The 15,794-nt window shown below is 45.1% G+C and overlaps 1 protein-coding gene across 8 annotated transcripts in view; it reads left to right on the top strand.

The window, feature by feature from the left end:
• TBC1D14 (TBC1 domain family member 14) overlaps positions 1-15,794 on the top strand; it is a 490,570-nt gene that overhangs the window by 341,599 nt on the left and 133,177 nt on the right. For all 8 annotated transcript variants that reach the window (XM_069203187.1, XM_069203189.1, XM_069203206.1 and 5 more), the window contains one exon: positions 8,773-8,890. In XM_069203187.1, coding sequence (XP_069059288.1) covers positions 8,773-8,890 — 118 coding nt within the window. The remainder of the gene's footprint in view (positions 1-8,772; positions 8,891-15,794) is intronic.

Genomic DNA, 15,794 nt, shown 5'->3' on the forward strand with positions numbered 1-15,794 from the left:
CAAGACTCTGCGTGACATAGACCAGCCATATTTAGCACAAGCACCACCAATGACATTGGCGATCACTCTTACTAAATCTAGTGCTGTCATTTTTGGTCCTTCATACAATGCAGCGTTACCTTACATGAAGCATAGGAAATCTGGATCAATGTGCTTTAGCTTCTTTTTTAAACAACGTATTTCAAAATTATGAATCTATTTTTTAAAGTGATGTCTTTAATCCGTTGAATTCAATTTACAATGGAAGTAAAACAGTATTTTCAGGCCTGAAAGGCTGTTGAAAGTTTAGGTGTTTTTAACGATAAGGTGAGTTTGTTCTAACCTGCCCTTGAAATCTTGGCCCTTTAAAAGGCTGCAATAGGTTAAATTTGTATGTTCGAGTCTGTTCCTTGAAATCTTGGCTTTGCTTTCCAACTATGTGCTTGGTTTGCCTATATTTCCTTAAATTTTTTTCCTTGCTGTTACTTACACTATACATGCTTGAAAGCCTCTTCAATTGGGGAGTGTTGTTTTTGGAGTTTTGATCCTAATGGTGGATGCGGTTGAATCCTCTAATATAGGGAAATGCTCATTCAGGCCCTGTGTTCATGAGGGCTTAGAATGATCTGTTATGAAGAGACGCACAAAGAATGTATCTATTGCTTCTGTCGCATTCGCAAACCAAGAGATTGCAAAACCTTCAACACCTATTCACCAAAGTCTTTGAAAGTTAAGGAGAGGCACTTCCTGTGAGTCACTGAAAGGTCAACCAGTAAGGATGCCCCATCCTACAGGACCGGGTGTAAAGAAGTGGCCCCTTCCTGCTGCATCTCCTGTGGAGTCATAGAAAAGAAAATAATTTGACTCTTAGAAGCTAAGTGCCAGAAAAAGTGGCTTCTGCAGAAGCCCTGTCTTCCACCTCCCTTGACCCACCTGCTAAAATGAAGAAAAAGCAGGAGTGTTCTGTAGACCACAAAGGATAATTTGTGAATCTCCTGTCAAAATGACTTTAAATCTCTTTCTGTCAAAGAGCAAGCCTTCTTTGACACCATCATCCATGCCCTCACTGGCACCCACGTAACTGTCATCACAATCTCTACCTTCTTCCTCTCAAGAAATACTTTGTTGACAGTTGCTTGATCAGTGGCCACCTCTTCAAACCAAACCTTGTCAAAGAATGTTTCAGCGGTGCATGCTCATATACAACGACATAGTCAACACCCATCTCATTGACAACTCAAAGCTTGTCTTAACCTCCTACACAGGAGACTGATTCTTTCAAGAGGATCACTATGGATCAGATGTATCATTAATTGAAATAGCGATTACCAAATTGTGATTTTTGTTGTTGATTTTTTTTATTTTTTTCCGACCACAATTAAGTAATCACTATTGGAATGTAGGAAACTCCTGGAGTTTCATATAGCGATTCGCAAGGGCTCGCAAATGGACCTACCTCATTAATATTCATGAGGTAGGTCGCAATTTGCGACCCATTGCAAATGGCTACAATCACAGGGATGGTGGCCTGCTGGGCTCAGCAGACCACCATGTCTGTGATTGCTTTTAAATAAAGCATTTAAAAAAGAAAAATGAAAAGTTTTCTTTTGTTTAAGAGCAGGCAGTGGTCCGTGGGACCACTGCCTGCTCTTAAAATGTTTTCGCATGCATTCACAAAGTGGAAGGGGTCCCCTTCCTAATACTGAATTGGTATGTAGTTGCAAATTGGACTTGATACATACCAAAATTAATTTTTGCAATTACAAACGACCCGTTGGGCTGTTTGCAATCGCAAAAATGTTTGATACATCTGTCCCTTTGTTCCTTATTCTGCTCAAGACATACCAAGCAAAGTATTGCAGACCTTCAACAGTGAATACAAAGCAGAAAGGGATGTAGGTGAAACAGGCACTTACAGGGCAGCCTACATTTCAGGTTAAATTAGTAAAATGCCTACAAGATAATAATGTTCAATACCAAACTCCTTGCCAAGAACAGGGTAACAAAAACTAACGGTCTGGGGTTCTCATTACCTCTAGTTTCAGGAAGAAGAATATCAGCACAGCAGCTATGATGGTTCAGCGTTCACAACCCTACTTTGACACTCAGGGGTATTTAAAAAGAGGCTTCTTTTGTACAGGTCCTGCTTGACCTTATCAGAGACATGTTACTGATGATGCTAATTTTTGCTCTATATTACTGAAACCTTCGCAGTCCTGCACCAGCCTTCACCACCACAGTCTTTGTCTCCAGTACCTTATGTACTGGCCATAATTCCTGAGTAGATTGAATGCATAAAACATCTTGAGGCTGAGACCATTGTTATCAGCCATCGTATGGGGTTACCAGTCATACTAATATCATGCACAGCAGCAGCCCCTCATCCCACAGTCCTCTTATTCACAGGGATATTCCAGATCTCTGCAGAGATGTCTTCTATTCTGGACAACCTTCTCAGTGCAAAGGAGGCTTTCAGTCCACATCACAGTGTAATACAAAGAAAAATAAACTTCTCTCCTATGCCAGATGCTGTTTTTCCAGTCACCTTATTGTAGTGTCTAGTAGGGTGAGAGTTCTTTTGTACCTTCGGCAATGGCAGATAATGACATCACAGTGGTGGATCCTAGATCATAACCAGCTGGCACACACACTGAAATTTGTTTAGAGACCTCTTGCTGTGGGATAGGACCATCAAAACCTCAGGTTCTGTCATACCAAAAGCTATTCTCAGTGGCTGAAAGGCACAGTGTTACTCATACCCAGTTCACAGCAAGACGAGGACTTTTATTCAAGGTTTTTTTCCAGGGTCAAGGAGGAGTGCAATTTTTGTGTGCATGGTAACATCCCTCTCCCTCCGCCTCCCCTGATCTTACAGACTATCAGAAAGAACCATTTGGATTATTCTCATCACTCTAGTTGGGCAGAGACAGTATTGTTTCACAGGCTTCCAATATCTATCAATTGTACTTTAGATTCCACTTGGCTCATGCCAGCATTTTCTCCACCGACAACCGGGGTCTGATTATACATCACAATCCAATTTCTCTCACTGTGAAGGTCTAGCACCTGGTGTTACAAATGGGGTCTCTAGTTGGCAGTTGGTTTGAACCCTGTCCAAGTAGGGACCTTCACTCTAATCAGGATAAGGGAGATACCCACTCAGATAACCCCTGCTCTCCCCCTTAGTAGTTCGGCACGAGCAGTCAGGCTAATCTCAGAAGCAATGTGTCAAGCATTTGCACATAACACACAGTAATAAGTGAAAACACTACAAAAGGACACCACATCAGCTATTTTAGAAAAGTAGTTAATATTTACCTGTGTAAAACAAGACCAAAATGATAAAAACCCAACATACAGTTTTAAAGATATGAAATTTGCAAGGTATACTCAAAAATACACTTCCTTGAAGTTGATAGCTCCACCTGGGCTATCACAGCGTTGTGATCAACAAAAGTAACAGTTCACGCCGGCCACAGCATTGCGGGCCATCTATGGTGTCGGGGAGAACCATAAACAGTACCCTCGGAATTGCAGGCCGTTGTGATCCTCGCGGTGAGCTCCGGATCATGGCGTCACTGGTGTTGCGGCGTCGGTTCCGGAGTCGTCTGGTCCTTGAACTCGTATGCGTTGCAGATCGAACTCCGGGCTGATGGAGTCAGGAGTGCTGGCGTGGTGGGCATCAGGGCTGCAGTGCGAAGCGGGACGGTGCGACGTGCGGGGCCCACAGGTCACGGTGAAGGTATTGGTGTCGTTGTTGCTGAAGCGCTGTTGTCGGTAGGTCCAAGCCAGCGGTGCGGGACGGGATGGTGCTTCGAGACCCTCACGAGCGGTGGCCACGGTAAAGGCAGGGATGCCTGGTGACAACACTGGAGTCGATGGTGTTGGCGTTGGTGGACCGTGGCTAAGGTGCGGGAAGGGGCGGTGCTTCATGCTCCTCACGAACAGTGTCCACAGGCCACGGTGCAGGCAGTGGCATAGATGTCGGCAGGAGCGGCGGCGTTGGGGATGCCCAGGCTGCAGTGTGAGTAAAGCAATGCCAGATTGTGGGGCCCACAGATCGCTGTGGGAACAGCGGCTCAGTGAAGTAGTCTGATGACTGTGTCGGTGAGACCAGGGTCACGGTGCGAAGCGTGGCAATGCGACTCCGTGCATCATTGGCAGGTCACAGTGCAGGCCAGCAGCGTTGCAGTGGTTTTTCTTCTGTTGCAGCACAAAACACACAGTTCCCAGTGCTGCAGGTCGAAGAAACTGAAGTCTTTGTTGTCCCTAAGACTTCCAACATGAGGCAAGCTCTACTCCAGGCCCTTGGAGAACTTTCTCAAGCAGAACACACAGCAAAGTTCACCCTTGGCACTCTTTTCAAGCAGAAGCAGCAACTGCAGGACAGTCCAGCAAAGCAATACAGCAAAGGGACAGTACTCCTCCTCCTCCAGCTCTTCTTGTCAGAGGTTCCTCTTTTTTCCAGAAATATTTTAAAAGTTGGGGGTTTGGGTCTTCTTCTTATACCCTGTTCTGCCTTTGAAGTTGGCAAACTTCAAAGCGAAGTCTCAAGTGTTTGCAAGATCCTTTGTTGTCTAGGCCAGGGCCCAGACACACACCAGGGGGTTGGAGACTGTATTGTGTGAGGGCAGGCACAGTCCTTTGAGGTGTGAATGACCACTCCTCCCTCCCCTCTAGCTCAGATGGCTTATCACGATATGCAGGCTATACCCCACCCCCTTTGTGTCACTGTCTATAGAGAGGGGCAAAACAGCCCAACCGTCAAACTGACTCCGAGACAATCCACAAAGAGGCAGAGTCACAGAATAGTTTAAGCAAAAAAATGCCTACTTTCTAAAAGTGGCATTTTCAAACTAACAATCTGAAAACCAACTGTACCAAAAGATGTATTTTTAAATTGTGAGTTCAGAGGCCCCAAACTGCATATTTCAATCTGCTCTCAAATGGAATCTGCACCTAAATAATATTTAAAGGCAGCCACCATGTTAACCTATGAGAGGGATAGGCCTTGCAATAGCGAAAACTGAATTTGGCAAAATTTCACTGTTAGCACATGTAAAACACACCAGTATATGTCCTACCTACTAAATACACTGCACCCTGCCCATGGTGCTACCTAGGGCCTACCTTAGGAGTGCCTTACATGTAGAAAAAGGGGAAGGTTTAGGCTTGGCAAGTGGGGACACCTGCCAAGTCCAATTTGCAGTTTAAAACTGCACACACAGACACTGTAGTAGCAGGTCTGAGCCATGGTTACAAGGCTACTAATGTGGGTGGCACAACCAGTACTGCAGGTCCACTAGTAGCATTTGATTTGCAGGCCCTGGCACCTCTAGTGCACTGTACTAGGAAATCAAATATGCCAATCATGGATAACCAATAAACAATACAATTTACAGAGAGAGAACATATGCACTTTAGCACTGATTAGCAGTGGTAAAGTGCCCAGAGCCCTAACGCCAACAAAAACTGGTCAGAAAAAAATAGGAGGAAGGAGGCAAAAATTCTAGGGATGATCCTGCAAAAAGCGCCATTTCCAAAACCTGGTCTCCTCAGGTTTTCTCATTTAGACATTGCTGATGAATGTCCGCAGATCTGGGCACAGGGTGGAGCATGCTCTTCACTGCAAACATACAAGTTTACCCTACCATAACATGAATATCAGTGTTTGTTTTGTAATGACAACTACAACTTACCTGCATATATAATCCCTTCTGAATGGTAGGTTTGAATGGTATGTGAGTAAGCACACTCGTCATGGTACTGTGGTTACCATTATACATTCCTAGATATTGGTCTGTTTAGGTAAATGTCATTAAAGAAAGTATCTCCTCCGCTATATTTGGAGAGCCGGTTTGTACCCTGATCATCCAGGCTTTTTAGGTTTGTGTGGAGAATGGATGATTGGAAACATAGTAGAATACTTGATGATGGATTAGTCTCTAAATCAAGCAATGGTTTGAGACCAACATTAAATGACATGTTAGGTTTACTCAGGATAATTAAGTTGCTACCATTTTCTGTGGTATCCAGTCACCCTGGAGACTTCTTGTATTTTCACTCTCTTGAAAAGAGATCATAATAGATATGCATATTGCTCTCTTACTGAAGTCTCACAGGAGAATATACATCTAGCGCAAGTTAAGTAGCATATTTCTCGATTAACACTTAGTGAGACATTGGCTTTTTGCAGGTCCACCCCCACATTTTGCTTATTAGGTACTGATGTGATGGGACTAGTGCACAAGTTCCTGCTGTCCATACCTCAGTGCATGTGCTCTAACCCTTAAAAGTATATTTAATAGGTTTACCCCCAATTGGCATAAGTTCACTTTTTACATTTTTCTAGTGTATGGCATCAAGGTTACCCAGGACATATAGGTTAAGTGTCCCTCATGTAACAAAGCCTTGATTGTGCCACATGAGTGTGACAAAGTAAAGCATGTCTCCCAGTCTGCCACTGCAGACTGGTAGAGCTGTTTTTAAACTGTTAACTCGATGAGCAATTTAAACAAACAAAGCCTGGACAGTCCTTTTTAATACTTATAAGTCACCCCTGCGTAGGCCTACTGAGCTGCAAAGGCAGGGTGCATTCCATTAGAAAGAAAACATGTTTTATTAACTGTACATGTCCTGAGAGTTTAAACCCTGCATTTTCAATTTTACTGGAGGAAGGCTAGTACCCTGTCTGGTGAGTTACACACTGAAAATTCAGCAGTGGTAACTTCCAAATGGTACTATTTAAATATGATACTTCAAGGTATCAAACAAATCATTGCAATAAACCTGACTTGTTGCCCAAGTTGAAGTTAATGTAGTTTTTACACTAATGACAACTTTAGAAAGCTGCCACTTTGTTGCTCCAAGTTAGAATAGCTGTTTATGGTTGCACACAAGCTGCTGTCATCACGACAGCCTTCTGCCCTCCTGTGGAGAGGTGAGAACAACTCTCAGGAAGAGGAAAAAAGCACCTTCCCTTGGAAGAGGTGTGACCACCACCTGGCAAGATGGCCAGAGTGGGTGTGAGCCCAGAAGGTGAGTTTCATAGGGGAAGCCACCTTTGAAGGGCAGTCACATACTGAAGGGGCTGCCTTTTTGTTTTACCAGACAGACTGGAATCTCGGGCCTGGCGGGAGGAGTTTTTGTCAAACTTGTTTTTCAACCCAGATAGCCACACCTCTTGGTTCGGCTAGAGACCTCCACAGACTGAGAGGGTTCTGCCATGTTGGGAGTGGGGAAAATAGTTCATTCTAGGCTAGCTAGATTCCTCACTTCACAGGAAATCGTCAGGTGGGAGGGGACCTGGTAGACAACTGGCCAGTTAGTCACCACATCCTTCTTAGCTTGTGGTGCGCATAAAAGTGTCACCACAAGCCAAGTAGTTCCTGTCTGGACTGGAGAGAGGACAGGACTGTCCTGCGGTTCACTGAACCCAGCTAAGAGAGGCTGCACCGAAGGCTGTATTGCACCTGTTGTGCCTTGGGCTAGCAAAGAAAGGACCGTGCTTGTGGTGTCCCAGGACTGTGCTTGTGGTTTATCAGGAGTGTACCTGTGATGTCCTGCTCATGGAAAAGTCATCCCCGAATCTCAGACAGAGAAGGTGACGTAAGAGTCAGTTGGCTTGACTCCCTGTTACAGCCACAAGGCCATAAAAGTTGAGAAACCTGCACCCTTGAGAGCCCAACGCCAAGGAGTCTGACTGCTGCTGGATGCTGAAGCGCCGCCTGGGAGACTGAGACTCAACCCTAAAAGTTGCACCAGAGTCTGCTGGACCCGGGATAGTCACCTGAGAGGAGTTTGGTCACCCAGAACGGAGGTTACTGCAAGTTAAAGGGAACCACTGGTTTTGTTGTACCCAGAGACAAGTAGACTAGTGACAACTGGTTTTGTGCATGCTTCTTAGAACATCAGCCCCTGAGGCCAATGTTGCCCATCTTTATTTATGGACCATGGGGTGCCATAGGAAGAGCCAGACACCGGCACAGCATCCTCCGCATTCTTGAGTATCTTCAGTATACTGCAGCCCTTGCATCAGGACCACTACATTGACTTCTATGGAGGTTCACCCATAGGACTCGGAAGTGGATTGAAGACTGCTTTGACTGCGAGGTAACTTCAGTTGGACCTGAGTGGTCTCAGTGACTGGCTTCCTGTTTGAATTGGTCCCTGCGAGAGTGCCACTGTAGTCTTTATCAAGTTAACCTAAACCTCAAGTTACAGTAAATTACAAATAGTTATTTGATTCAGTGAAAATCAAGGATTTTATTTCTGTAAAATGTCATATGTCTAGAACCTTCCGGTGAATTTTCGTCATTGAAGTGTTGTTGTAGTAAAGAGCCTATTTTTATAAGTCAGGTTTTTATTGTTTTTAAACTGTTTTATACTTTTTAATGCTTTACACTTGTCCTTTTATAAATTCTCACTGCTCGGAGCCACAGTTACCCAGGACTGAGCCAGGGTTTTTACAAATGACCTGATTGGACCCGATACGGAACTGTGCCTTTATTGCACAGTGAGGTGGCACAACCATAATAAAATGCTTTCCTCACAACCATGAACGCAGAGAAGAGGAAAAAAAAAAAAAAATTCAGTGGGGCTACGCTTACCTAAAATAAGAACTGGAGAAATGTTGTTGTTGCATGCCCTGGGTGCAAAGGTCTGGCATAAAATGTATTCTGTTGCTTCTTAGTCAGGATACTAATACAATTAATGTGTATTACAGTCTTTATAATGTAGGGTAGTAGTACTGTGGCATTTACAATGTTGAACAAATGTCCTTCATTGTGGCAGAACAAAAAGAAGCTCAGAGGAGGAAAAAACTACTTGAAGAGAGATGTAAACTGGAAGAAAGTATTGGGAATGCTGCATTGACATGGAACAATGACATATTACCCAACTGGGATACAATGTAAGATTTCACATTTTACATAAGTTTAAAGACTTAATGTGACTCTTGTTTTAAAAGATTTACTTTTTGCTTAAAGTATAGTCTTTCTCTATGTGTAACACTGCACAAATAACAATGTTTGATACTGTGCTCCTGCAGGTTAAAGTATGAAGGAGTACTTACTGGTCAGTTTCTTAACTACATTTTTTAAAAAAAAACTGAACAGATGTCAACCCTCAAAAATTTATTTCTTTGTATTTATTTTGGTTTGGGTTTTGATACTGGTGTATGTAAACTTTATTTTTGGCGATTTTTTTTTTTTCCTCGTTGCTTCCAGCCTTTGTGTTTTGTGCATCAGCAACCTTAGGAAATGCTCATTATATATTTGGGCACAGTAATAAAATCATATCTGCACCGTTTAACAGCAACACCATTAGTGCCTCCCAACAATAAACCAATGTCCTAAATGTGATCCGACTCTGCCTCGTGTAGTGCCAAAATATGCCCTACTGATGATACACCTTTCGGTCGGCAATAATGCATCCACTCCTTCTGCCCCAGCTGATCTACGAGCGCTTCTGGGTCCTTGCCTTTATATCGTACTGTTAAACATCACAACTTCTACTTTGTAATGGGATAAATAGTATTGTTGGCTACGTGAATCGCCTGCAGTTACCACATTGAACTGTATAGTCTCTCACTCCACCTCTTTAACGAACTTGCCAATACCCCCAGTGTAACTCTAGCAAGTCCTGTTTAATGTTTAGGCACCTCTCCAATAATTCCTTTACGTACACTAATTATTTATGAATAAGGAAGACATTTGTCTTGTGCTATCTGAGACCACAAAAAAAATTCTCTATTACATATTGATGACTGCATTTCAACCATTGTGTAGTTCATAGAAATTGTAATCTTTAATGCTTTTTAATTTCATTAGTAGTTTAGCACATGCATAAAATCAGCATTAAAAGAAAGGGATATTTGCTTTCTTTATTTTATAGCCCTTCATTAGACGCTCTCAGGAAATAGTCACGGTATGAGCTTTACTGATTTATTCATAAGTGTTGAAGAGTACTTTTGAAAACGGTCAACAGAAATATGATTATTGGGAAGATAATAGAGTAGTTTCAGATATTCTGACAGTTCAGCAGAAATTATAAAAAAAAAAAACTTGATTATTGCTAAGAAAATAATGACTAAGGAAAAGAATGGACATAATGTTAAATTTAATCCGTAGTATTTATATGATAATATTTATAAATATACATAATCAGTGGTGGATGGTGACATTTGAAAGTGGTGGGGCGTAAAAAGTATGGATGACCGAGTGAGCTCAACTGATATAAAAGGGCTTCTAAGAGCTTTTTTTTATTACTGCATCCAGATGTATAATTCAACTGATGTACACCTAACACCAAACAGGACTATGGACTGTCAGTGGTTATTAGCTGTTTAAGATAAATGAGTAGTGTAGGAAGTTGGCTCTGCATATACTGTCTCAAAGTGAGAGATAGTGCGCAGAGTGTCCAAGGGTTTCCCTTAGAGGTTGATAGTGGTAAAATTATATAATACTAATGCTCTATTTTGTGGTAGTGTGGTCGAGCAGGAGGCTTATCAGAGGGTAGTGTTCAGCATTTGTTGTATACACACAGGCAATACATGAGGAACACACACTCAAAGACTTAACTCCAGGCCAATAGTTTTTATATAGAAAAATATACTTTCTTAATTTATTTCAGAACCACAAGATTCAAGATTTTAGGTAAGTACATAACATGCAAGGTACTTCACACAGGTAAGTATAGAACTTCGATTTAAAACAGTAGTACACACAGACTTGGTTAAAATGGCAATAAGCTATTTTAAAAGTGGACAGTGCAGAAATCAACAGTTCCTGGGGAGGTAAGTTTGGTTAGGTTTCTCAGGTAAGTAAAACACTACACAGTTGGTCTCCTGGGCATAGGCAGCCCACTGTTGGGGGTTCAAGGCATCCCCAAAGTCACCGCACCAGCAACACAGGGCCGGTCAGGTGCAGAGGTCAAAGATGGGCCCAAAACAAACAGGTGCCTATGAAGAACAGGGGTGCTCCGGTTCCAGTCTGCTAGCAGATAAGTACCTGCGTCCTTGGGGAGCAGACCAGGGGATTTTGTAGAGCACTGGGACACACACACACACAAGCACATAAAATACACCCTCAGCGGCACAGGGGTGGCCGGGTGCAGTGTACAAAGGAAGAGTCAGGTTTGCTATTGAAGGCAATCGAGGGACCCGTGGGGTCACTTACGCAATGCAGGCAGGGCACAGGGGGGCTTCTCGGGCCAGCCACCGACTGGGCTAAGATGAGGGCCGCCTGCTGGTCACTCCTGCATTAGTAGGTGGTTCCTCTCGGTCCTGGGGGCTGCAGGTGCAGTGCTTGGTCCAGGCGTTGGGTTCCTTTGTTACCAGGCAGTTGCGATCAGGGGGAGCCTCTGGATCCTCTCTGCAGGTGTCACTGTGGGGGTGCAGGGAGGTCGACTCACGGTGTCCACGTCGTTGGAGTCGCCTGGTAGTCCTCTCTGCAGTGTTGGTTCTCCTGAACTCGAGCCGGGGGAGTCGGGTGCAGAGTGTGAAGTCTCACGCTTCCGGCGGGAAGAAAGAGTCTCTTTAAAAGTTGCTTTAAAGTTGCAAAGTTGTTGCAGTTTCTGAACAGTGCCACTGTTCTTGGGAGTTTCTTTGTCCTTTAGGTGCAGGGCAGTCCTCTGAGTCCTCAGACGTCGCTGGTCCTGTCTGCGTCACTGTGCACGTTCATTGAGATAGGCCGGTAGGGCTGGGGCCCAGTCAGTTGGTGTCTGTCTTCTCTGCAGGGCTTTCAGGTCAGCAGTCCTTCTTCTTTCCTCAGGTTGCAGGAATCTGATTTCCTGGGTTCAGGGTAGCCCCTAAATACTAAATCTAGGGGTGTGTTTAGGTCAGGGGGGCAGTAGCCAATGGCTACTGCCCTTGAGGGTGGCTACACCCTCTCTGTGCCTCCTCCCAGAGGGGAGGGGCCACATCCCTATTCCTATTGGGGGAATCCTCCAAACTCAAGATGGAGGATTTCGAAAGGCAGGGGTCACCTCAGCTCAGGGCACTTTAGGGGCTGTCCTGACTGGTAGGTGACTCCTCCTTGTTTTTCTCATTATCTCCTCCGGCCTTGCCACCAAAAGTCGGGGCTGTGGCCGGAGGGGCGGGCATCTCCACTAGCTGGGATGCCCTGGGGTGGTGTTACAGTTCCTGCAGGGGGAGGTGAGAAGCACCTCCACCCAGTACAGGCTCTGTTCCTGGTCACAGAGTGACAAAGGCACTCTCCCCATGTGGACAGAAACTCGTCTGGTTGTGGCAGGCTGGCAGAAACTTATCAGCCTAACACTAGCATTTGGACTGGTATACAGGGGGGATCTCTAAGATGCCCTCTGGGTGTATTTTACTATAAATCCCACACTGGCATCACTGTGTATTTATTGTGCTGAGAATTTTGATACCAAACTTCCCAGATTTCAGTGTAGCCATTATGGAACGGTGAAGTTCATAATTGACAGACTCCCAGACCATATACTCTTTATGACTACCCTGCACTTACAATGTCTAAGGTTTTGCTTACACTGTAGGGGCATAGTGCTCATGCAACTATACCCTCACCTGTGGTATAGTGCACCCTGCCTTAGGGCTTCGGGCCTATGCCACAGGCAGTGAGAGGTGGGCATGGCACCCTGAGGGGAGTGCCATGTCGACTTAGTCTTTTTCTCCCCACCAGCAGACACAAGCTGTGAGGCAGTGTGCATGTGCTGAGTGAGGGGTCCCCCAGGTGGCATAATACATGCTGCAGCCCTTAGAGACTTTCCCTGGCCACAGGGCCCTTGGTACGAGGGGTACCGTTTACAAGGGACTTATCAGTGTGCCAGGGCTGTGCCAATTGTGGGAACAAAGGTACAGTTTAGGGAAAGAACACTGGTGCTGGGGCCTGGTTAGCAGGGTCCCAGCACACTTAAAATCATAACTGGCATCAACAAAAGGCAAAGAGTTAGGGGGTGACCATGCCAAGGAAGGCATTTCCCTTCAAGTAGCAACAATGATTTTGTTGTAAATTGATATTGTAAATGTTTCAGTTGTGAGACTGTGAATTAAATATTATGGAGGCTTGAGGAAGGAGTATTGGACTTCAGTCATGTGCAGTTCGTTAGACGTTTATTGCCTTTTCTCTCTCCCCACCTCGTCCATCTCCATCTCCATCATCCCATCTTGCTTCATCAGCACCACCTTTCACTCTCTCCTGAATATACTTCCTTGCATCTCCTTCACTTCACCGCTCCCAAACATATAATGCAATCACTTTATTTTGCTTTACCGTTGTCATTATTGTGCAAATTGTGTGCCTCCATCACACACATTTGCACCAAATTTCAACTGCAACTGGAATACGTGGCCATTGTTGTGTGCGCTCTGCAGACAGGCCAAGGATTATATGAGCGTGTATTCGAAACACCTTTACGACTCGCTGAACTTCAGTGTGAGAAACTCAGCCTTCTTTCAGCCTCGGCTCCAGATCTGTCATAAAATATAAACATAACAGTTCAAAGCATGCACTATACAGGATTATTAACATGCCTGAAAAAATATAGAAACACAAGCCCCGGGAATATGTAGCTTACACTTCTAGTGAATGCTAGATTAAGTAAAACAAGTGCATTTAAAATAGGAATTAAATTACGGACATGCATTACCTAAACATTAAACATTTTAACAGTTACTTACCCAATGCAGAAGCATTTGTGACAGGGACTGGCTGCACAGCCTCGGTTTCACAACTCTTGTCAATTTCATGGCTTCAGACCATTGCTCCTAGCTGGGACCCAGAGCCAGCTAGCCCAACCAATCCAAGCGCTGTTTCCATGCTGTTTATAACATTAACCAACATGAGAGAAGCACCAGGATTGTTTGGAGCAGGCTAACCCAGCACTCCTTCTGTAACGGGGGGGGAGGGAATCTGTATTTGTGTTCCACCTGGCAAACACAGTTTGGGTTGGCGAGATCTGAAATGCGCATGCTGGGTTGGCCTTTGCAAGATAGCCAACCAATCAGGCATGCACACTTTAAAATTTAGGCCAAGGCACTCCTGCTACCAATCAGCGGGAATGGCCATGCCCTACCGTAATACTAATAAAATGATGATAAAATCATTTTATTACCATTTTATTTACATTTGCTGCACTTTTGGGGGGGGCTTCTCCACTCCGCTCTAAAGGAGGAGCCTCCTGTGTGTGTGTGTGTGTGTGTAAATATATAACCTAGTGGCAATTGCCACTAGGTAGCTATAGGTACAACGTAGTTTCTATACAAAAAGCATTTGTTTACTTGCCTATGTCTTTGGCACCAGTTGCCGAATCTTTTACATTTTCCCCATAAATGTGCTGCTCACATCAGCTGCTGTCTGGAGAGTTTCGGGGTGATCTGTCAAGTGGGGCTCAAGCAAAGGGGGGGGGGGGGTCCCAAAACACATTCCCCATTCATTTTTTCATAGCGATTTTGAACAGTCATAGGGGGTTATTCTAACTTTGGAGGAGGTGTTAATCCGTCCCAAAAGTGACGGAAAAGTGACTGATTTACCACCAGCCGTATTAAGAGTCCATTATATGGAACTCGTAATACGGCTGGTGGTATATCCGTCACTTTTGGGACGGATTAACACCTCCTCCAAAGTTAGAATAACCCCCTATGACTGTTCAAAATCGCTATGAAAAAATGAATGGGAATGTGTTTTGGGACCCCACCCCCCCCCCCCCCCCCCCCCCCCCCCTTGCTTGAGCCCCGCTTGACAGATCACGGCTGGTTGTATATCCGTCACTTTACCGTCACTTTTGGGACGGATTAACACTCCTCCAAAGTTAGAATAACCCCCATAGTGTCTGAACCACTGGACGGAATTACACCAAATTCGGCAGAAAGCTAGGACCTGGTCCAGAAAGCGATCTTTTGTGATTTGGTATGAATCCATTCAGTATTTTTTGAGCAATTAAAGAAAATCCAAATTTGTACATATAGGGCTCCGAAGGATCCAAGAGCTTTCATAATTTAAATTCGAGGGGCCGCATGACCCTCCACCCCGCCCCTCCCCCCCCCCCCCAAGCAGACCTGGGGAATGCCACTCGGAGGCTTCAACTAAATGTATTGTGGAGGAGGGGGGGGCCTGACCCCGCCTCTTGCCCTGGGGACCGCCAACTCCCCGGGGCTCATGACAAAGTAAATGCAGAGGTCTGCCCGCCTCCCTCCATAGCCTCACCGGTGACCACCACTTCCCCGGGGCTAATGAAAAAGTAAATGCAGGAGGACCCCTCCCTGTAGCCCTAGGCACCCTGCATCCTTGCCGACTGCCACCTCTCTGGGCCTCAAACTTCAAAAAAAGGTAGGGATTCAGTTTCGGACACCTGCACCCCGGGGACCACAACCTCCCTGAGGCTATTGATGTTGGAGGGGGCTGCACGGTCCCCATTGAGGAGTCAGTAATGACCCTCGGACCACCATGGCCGGCTCCTGATATGTCCCGGGTTGTGAACCCCCGGGACATAGCTGTCTTATGTGACTTGGTTAGGAGTTGACACCTTGCGCCAAGTCACAGCAAACACTCTGTTCAGATGAAGTGAGAGCTGTCAAACAGCTGTCACTTCATGCGAGCAGCGGTTTCCTCTGTCTCCATGCCCACGGAGAAACAATGCTCTCACAGAGGGAGCTGCATGTTTGCTAGCTCAGTCTCCGTGTGACAGCAATACAGCAATGCATTCTCACACAGGAGGTGATTAGCTGGTTGGGACCGCTGCAGCCTTGAGGTGCTCCCATGGTCCCCAACATTATCACTGGATGTCCTGGAGGAGAATCCAGGTCACCTGGCCGAGGAATGGGGTCCTGGGGCAAA

The sequence above is a fragment of the Pleurodeles waltl genome, chromosome 1_2 (assembly GCF_031143425.1).
Source record: "Pleurodeles waltl isolate 20211129_DDA chromosome 1_2, aPleWal1.hap1.20221129, whole genome shotgun sequence".
NCBI lineage: Eukaryota > Metazoa > Chordata > Amphibia > Caudata > Salamandridae > Pleurodeles > Pleurodeles waltl.